Raw genomic sequence first — 7,022 nt, 5'->3', positions numbered from 1 at the left:
GAACCTATGGTCCAAACACGTGGCCCCACGTGTCTGAGTGATGTGGGCTTGATAGAGTTCAGGTGATGTAATTGAGTAGATTTGAAACCCACGAGAATGTTGTAACCTCACCCTTACTTTGCCTCGTGGAATCTGGCTAGAAAATAAAGAGACGGCTTACCGGCTGTGGCGCTGTCTCTCTCCATCAGAGAGGGCAGCGTCCCACCCAGACCCAGCTTTCTTCTCTTGTCTGTCTTTTCTAAATCCTTCACTGCCCCCTCTCAGGTTCACCCTTGGCTGTGCCGGCGCAGCAAAGCCTTGGGGTGGGGAATTTGGACGTCTCGCCTCCTTGAAGCTGGTCTTCACGCCGGGTCTCTGAAGGAGGTGGCTCATTGGCTAACATCACCATATGGGCCATTGGTCTTTAGTGTAGTTCAGACATCAGGGCTTCCTTTCTAAAGGAATTACATCCAAGTTAAAGAAGCCCAACACAAGTGATTGGTGGGCACCAAAGAATACCTAGCTCGCCTGGCTAGCGTGGCTCAATGGTTCATCGTTGACCTATGAACCAGGAGGTCACGGCTCAATTCCTAGTCAGGGCACATGCCCTCGTTGTGGGCTCGATCCCCAGTGTGGGGTGTGCAGGAGGCAGCCGATCAATGATTCTCTTTCGTCATTAATGTTTCTTATGGAGAGTGGCTACAGCGTTTGGACAGGTTCAAGCCTCGGACTAATGAGAGGGCACAGTCCTCTCGTGGTAAAGCCACGTGCAAGTCCCAGCTTGGAGGGCAAAGCCCTTCCAGCACAATTACTGTATAGCCAAAGGCTATGGTTGTAAGCTTGACCTTATGGTCCGAACCTGTGGTCCCACGTGGCTGAGTGATATGGGCTGCGGGAGGTGCAGCAAGTAAACAAAGCTTGATCAGGTGCATGTAATTGAGTAGACTGGAAACCCGAGAGAACGTTGTGAACATCTTGACCACGCCCTTACTTTGCCTCGTGGGATCTGGCTATAAAATAAAGACTCGGCTTGCAGGCCGTGTCGCTGTCTCTCCATCCAAGAGGGGCATCCCATCTAGCTCCAGCTTTATTCTCGTCTGTCTTCTTTAATCCTTCACGGCCCTCTCTCAGGCTCACCCCTGGCCGTGCTGAGCGCGGCACAGTTTCTATCTCCGTCCCCCTCTCCCTCTCTAAAATCAATTTAAAAAATATATTTTTAAAAAAAAAAAGAGAAAAGAATACTTTAGAGGGAGGAGCGTCAGGAAGCCACTGGAAGAAGACTTCCCAGTGCCGGGGTGGTGGGGACGGGGGTCTCTGGCCAGACTCCCTCACTCCATGAGCATTTTCCATGTGCCCACTGTGTGGCAGGCACTGTGCTAGGCACTGGGGGTTCATAGATCCAGAAGACAGAATCTCAGGGGAGCTCAGAGTCTAGTCAGGCAGAGGAGGGCAATGACACACGCACGAGACTGTGAGGGTGGAGGTGCACAGGGCCCACCACACCCACAGGAGAGCGACTGCCTGCCGGGCTAAGGCGGAGCAGGTTTGGGCTGCAGCCTTGAGAGACGGTGGAAGCAGCCTGGCAGGCAGGCTTGCAGAAGAGGTTTCTAAGCAAAGGCTTGGAGGCAGAGAACTTAGGGTTGGTCGGAAAAGTCACTGTGAGAAGTCACTGTGTGGAGGCAAAATTGAGACAAGACCTGCCTGAAAAAAAAGGAATAGCCACACACAGCTCTGAGGATGGCGAACGGAAAGGGCGCGTTTATTCGCTGAAGTGCAGTGAGGGGGGAATGGTAGGTGGTGGGGAAAGGTAGGAAGCAGCATGCTACCCTCAGGGAACCAAAGGCAGGAACCAGCTAGAGCAAATGTTCTCAGCAGTTGCGAAATGACTCTGCATGACCCTGGGTCAGGAAAGAACTGGGGTGCCAAGCCGAGGAACTTGGCCTTTAACCCAAAAGTGAGAAAAGCCGCTGGGCCAGGATGCAAGGCAGTAAGAGGCGGAGAGCTCACACTGAGGGGCAGGTCGATGGCGAGGGATCCCCTGCAAGGCCACTGCAGTGGTCCTAGGGAAAAGTGACGGGGCTTGATGTAACGCAGGGGTATCTGGGATGGGAAGGAAGGTCAGGCTCCAGATAGATTTTTTTTTAAGTAAAATAGACAGAACATAGTGACCAGTGGAGGGTGAGAGAGTGACGTGGAAGCAGGGAGACTCCAGGACACAGCCTGGTTTCTCTAACCAACCTGAGCCCGTCACCAGCACCTGGACTTTCAGGTGGGCCTAGAGACCGTCCACCCTCATGCACAAGTGAGGGCTGCCTGGCTTTGGCCAGGATTCTCTCCCCTGGATACTCCTCTTCCATCTCCACCTGCTCCTGGGCAACCACTGAGCAAACCCGGCCAGGGCATCGGGCTTCCTGGTTTTGTTATCATTGTTTTGTTTGTTTGTTTGCTTGTTTTGATAAATCTGGCAAACCTAGATTCAGGGAAAGGGTCTAGGAAACTCTGCCAGGTGTGATCTAGGAGACACTGAGCCCCCAGCCCCCAGGCTTCCCAGGAATGCGGGCCAGCCTTCCACGGTTGGCTTTTTGGAGCCTCGCTTAGGCCCAGCCCCAGTGGATGGGTGAAGAAACCCTGAGATGCTCTGGCTCCAACAGGCCACCTGAAATCACAGTGACAGCTGAGACACACACGTGTGTTAAACTATTCTTTATCAATTGCCTTGTGCTCCTTCCTGGGCAGGACCCCCATCCCACCCCTCCCGCCTGCTGTGCATGGCCCGGTCCGTCCAGAGAGGGTCCTAGAAGGTGCAGCCGTCCACCCAGTCGCTGAGGTCCTTGCCCAGGCAGTGATGCTTCCAGGCCTCCCTGGGGATGGAGAGTGGGGGAGAGGAGAGACCCAATCAGAGACAGCCTCAGTCCCTGTTCAGAGAAGAACAGGAAGGAGCGTAGGCTCTAAACCAGAAATCAGGTGGGACAGGGGCTAGCAAGGAAAAGAGAGAAAAGCGAACTGTGTTAACTGTCAAATAACCCCCACCTGTGGGTCATGACCCCTTTGGCGGTCGAATGACCCTTTCACAGGGGTCGCCTAAGACCATCCTGCATATCAGATATTTACATTACGATTCATAACAGTAGCAACATTACAGTTATGAAATAGCAACGAAAATAATTTTTTGGTTGGGTTACAACATGAGGAACTGTATTTAAAGGGCCAGAAGGTTGAGAACCACTGCAGGCTAAGTGAAGCTCCCATCAGAAGAGGCTGGGAAGCTGTTGGGCCACTGCATCGATAACCTTCTGTGAACCAAAGATCTAGCCTAACACCCCATCGATGCCCATCCCACCCCCGTGCCTGAGGAGGGCTTTCCATCATGTGGGAAAGGAGTGGGAAAGGCAAAGGCTGACAGGCTGAGGCCCCAGAAAGCCCACCCTGCTCGGGCAGGAATCTATCATTTCATCTGTTGCACATCGTGGGTCTTTATATGAAAGTTAGTCTAGACAAAGATGCCATGGTTCAAAAATATTTACTAGACCCAGATCTAGTGAACCTAGAGGCAGGCATCTCAACATAGGCGACTCTGGAAAGAGCCAGGCTGTGCTCCATGGCCTCCAGTGAGCTGCTTATCCTCCCTGACAGGCAGGTTCTGTCTGTGAGTACGTCAGTAGTAGTAATCCCTACCACCAAAAGGGGGGCGGGTCAGAGTGTGGAGCTGGGGAATGGTGCCTGGGACAAAGCGGGCACTCAGAAAAGGCCAGTTCCCGGCTGCTGTCCACCAGTCCTGGCCACATGCTCTTGGGGGCTCCAGCCCAAGTTACTTACCAGCTGCCCAGCCCCTGGGGCTGTTGACTTATCTTCATGGCACAGATAACAGCATTCTTGAGGTCAGGATCCAATAACTCTGGGGTGGGAGGCAGAGAAACAGGATGAGGGAGCAGGGGCAGAGCCGGACATACATGGAGATTGTCTCTGTCTCTCTCTCTCTCTCTCTCTCTCTCTCTCTCAAACACACACACACACACACACACACACACACACACCACACACACACACACACACACACACACACACACACTTCCATCCTAAGCTCAGCCCTGTCGCCTGACCCCTCTGGAAGCACAGGTATCACTTTTGTCTCTGATCAGAAGCAATCCCTGTTTCATTCTGACAATCTCCCATCAGGGAGCCCAAGTCAGATCCATGGAGGGCCCACCCCCATCACTTGCCCCATCATGCTCTCCTTGGTAGGACCGACACCATGTAAGGTGATCCCCACTCAGAGATAAAGGCAAGAGGAGCAAACAAAACGGGAGAGAAGCAAAGGCTGGTGCGGAGGCCCGGCCCCGCCAGCCCAGGCGCAGGCCCCCTACCGGTGCAGTACATGTTGCACCCCTTGGTGCTGTATTCCCTGAGAGTCTTGCACCACTTCCGACTGTTGATCTGGAAGATGCCGTTGTTGGTGCTTCCATCAGCTTCATGGTCCACAGCAGCTGAGTCAAAGCCACTTGTGTAATAAGCAAGACAAAGCCCTATACGGAGTATAGACACAGACCAAAGGGTCCCCTGGTCAAGGCCACCTCAGACCAGAGTGCTCACAGTGCAGATCTCAATGTTAGCTCCTTGGCACCTCAACTCCTGCTTCAAGGTGACCAGGGCAGAGGCCCTCCCTCCCACTTAACAGAGGAATCCACTGAGCCTCAAAAGGCCAGTGACTTACTCAAGGTTACATACAGCCACCAAAGAGCAAGTCAGGACTGGATCTCAGACCTCCTGGCCCTAGGCCAGCAATCTTCTCGTTGTCTCATTGTGCTACACAGAGTCAAGTCCAAGAAATGTTTGTGGGATGAAGGAATAAGAACAAAATCCTTAGAGGCAAGATTAGAAGGATGCAGGTGAAACCTGTAGAGGGGCTACACCTAGAACAGCGGTTCTCAACCTGTGGGTCGCGACCCCTTTGGCAGTCGAACGACCCTTTCACAGGGGTTGCCTAAGACCATCCTGCATATCAGATATTTACATTACGATTCTTAACAGTAGCAACATTACAGTTATGAAGTAGCAACGAAAATAATTTTATGGTTGGGTCACAACATGAGGAACTGTATTTAAAAGGGCAGAAGGTTGAGAACCACTGACCGAGAGGCACATGAGTCCAGGTGTGGCTGTACTCCACAGCTTCCCAAACGGCCACCAGCTTGCAACGCTTGGCATTGCAGGTGTATTCAGGTTGCCCTAAACCTCAGTGGGAATGTCTTATCTTCATGCCAAGATTAAGATTAAGATATAAACTATTCTGTTGACTTTAGCAGTGGGGGCCATGAAGGGGCCATTATGATTTGACTGCCTGTTGCCTGCCTGCTAAATATTGAACTCCATGCTGGGTGTTCTCTACCTGTGATCTCACATAATTCTTGTTTTACGAATGAGAACTGAGCCTTAGAACGCTCCTGAGGACACACCCCTTGAGTGAGGAGGGGTAGAAGGAGGAAGGAGAGGCGAGAGAAGAAATGGATGGAGGGGGACAGGACCAGCCAGGAAGAGGGGTGCTCACAGTCAGCCAGGCTGTGGCCACGGTATCCCTCCAGGCCGAAGTCCTGGAGCACTCGGAACAGCTCACAGCGACTGTAGACCTTGGCTTGGCTGCAGGTGAGCAGGCAGCTTAGCAGAGAAGCAACGGCCAGCAACAGGATCCCAGGTGGGCACAGCTGCCTTCTGGGAGCCCAGCCCCTGGCTTCCATGCAGGGCGCAGAGGTGGAGCCCCCACCACGCCGGCTCAGAGCTGGGCTTTGAGACAGCGGGCAGCTCCACAGCCCTGGCCGTCCTCTCACAGGAGTCTAACCCTTAGAAGAAGGAGAGAAACGGGGCTTGAGTGGACCTGGAAATGGGAGAAGGCTTCATACTGCCAACCAGCTGCCTTGCAGCCCTGATGAAGCATCAGCCACTCTCCCAAGATCCCGGAGAGGGTTTCCTGAGGCCCACGCCTCCCTTCCAATCCTGCTTGACACCACCCTGGCCCAGAAGCTAGGAGAAGAGGCAGGGACTTGGGGGAGAAAACAACCCTATTTTGAGCCCCATATGATAAGCCAGGCAGTACTGAATCCTGAGGCCTGAGATTTTATAACTAGGAAGGAGCAACGTTTGGATGGAGACCAAAGTTTCTATGAACCCAAAGTCCCACTGGGGTATGGCCATGAGAGGATGTTCCCAGAGAGTCCGGTCCGAGCAGAGTCATGTGTGTAACTCAGTCCCTGAGCCCAACTGCCTCTAAGTGGAAACAGTTCTAAGGTCACCTGCAGCCTCTAAGTGGAAACAGTTCTTTCTCCCGCACACCAGGTCCCAAGGCCAGGCTGAAAGGCTCCGGCATGCCCACCGCTCTGTCCAAACCATCACCTTGCCAGAACCCCTCCACCCTGGAGGCTGCCTTCTCAGGCCTCTTCTCCTCCACTTCAGGAGACCCTGGGCAGCCCTGCTGTCGCCTCTGCTGGAGGCTGATGACTTATTACATCTTCCCAAGGCAACAGACCTGGACCTCTCCGCCTGCACATCCCAGTCCTCTCAAGCCAAGCTCGCCTACAGCAGAACGCACGTTCCCACCAACAGCTGCTCTTCCCTATCATGGTTGAAAACATTCTTGGTTGTAAACCCAGGATGTTTTTCCAAACTAGAAATATAGCTGTTGTTCTTCACTCCTTCCCTTCATCACTCCATCCTTCACCCATCCCAACCGATCAATCCCGAGGTGCTGTTGATGCTACTGTCCCTCCCAGCCTTCCTGCCACTGGTTCAGAGCACAGTCCTGGTGTGAGGATGGTCTCCTTGTATCCAGTCCTGTCTCTTCTTCCAAAGTGTTTGATGCATATTCACCAGAATACAGTGGGGCCTTGACTTATGAGTGTCCCGACTAACGAGTTTTTTGAGATACCAGCTGTCGGCAGATTTTTTGCATTGAGTTGACAGAGTAATTTGAGTTATCGAGCTCCTTAACGAGCTCGGTCTCGAAACAAATCATAAGTCAAGGCCCCACTGTAGTTGTCTTCTGAAACATAAAG

The 7,022-nt window shown here is 52.9% G+C and overlaps 1 protein-coding gene across 1 annotated transcript; it reads right to left on the bottom strand.

Moving 5' to 3' along the window:
• Positions 1-2,773: 2,773 nt before the first annotated feature.
• On the bottom strand, positions 2,774-5,777 carry SPACA3 (sperm acrosome associated 3). The gene is made up of 4 exons (XM_006764058.1): positions 5,525-5,777; positions 4,344-4,502; positions 3,796-3,874; positions 2,774-2,840 (listed from the first exon to the last, which is right to left on the bottom strand). The coding sequence occupies exons 1-4, from the start codon at positions 5,709-5,711 to the stop codon at positions 2,774-2,776; spliced, it is 492 nt and encodes a 163-aa protein (XP_006764121.1). The 5' UTR covers positions 5,712-5,777.
• Between the last annotated feature and the right edge of the window lie 1,245 nt (positions 5,778-7,022).

The sequence above is a fragment of the Myotis davidii genome, unplaced genomic scaffold (assembly GCF_000327345.1).
Source record: "Myotis davidii unplaced genomic scaffold, ASM32734v1 scaffold699, whole genome shotgun sequence".
Lineage (NCBI taxonomy): Eukaryota > Metazoa > Chordata > Mammalia > Chiroptera > Vespertilionidae > Myotis > Myotis davidii.
Note: the sequence above shows the minus strand (reverse complement) of the source record. Positions and strands in the feature narration are given on the sequence as shown.

Excerpts from the sequence above, each read along its gene's own strand:
- SPACA3 (XM_006764058.1), bottom strand. The coding sequence starts at position 5,711 with ATGGAAGCCAGGGGCTGGGCTCCCAGAAGGCAGCTGTGCCCACCTGGG. Across the intron at positions 3,875-4,343 it reads GTGCAACATGTACTGCACCG|AGTTATTGGATCCTGACCTC; the intron begins GTAGGGGGCCTG and ends CTCCCACCCCAG. Across the intron at positions 2,841-3,795 it reads CCCCAGGGGCTGGGCAGCTG|GGAGGCCTGGAAGCATCACT; the intron begins GTAAGTAACTTG and ends CTCCATCCCCAG.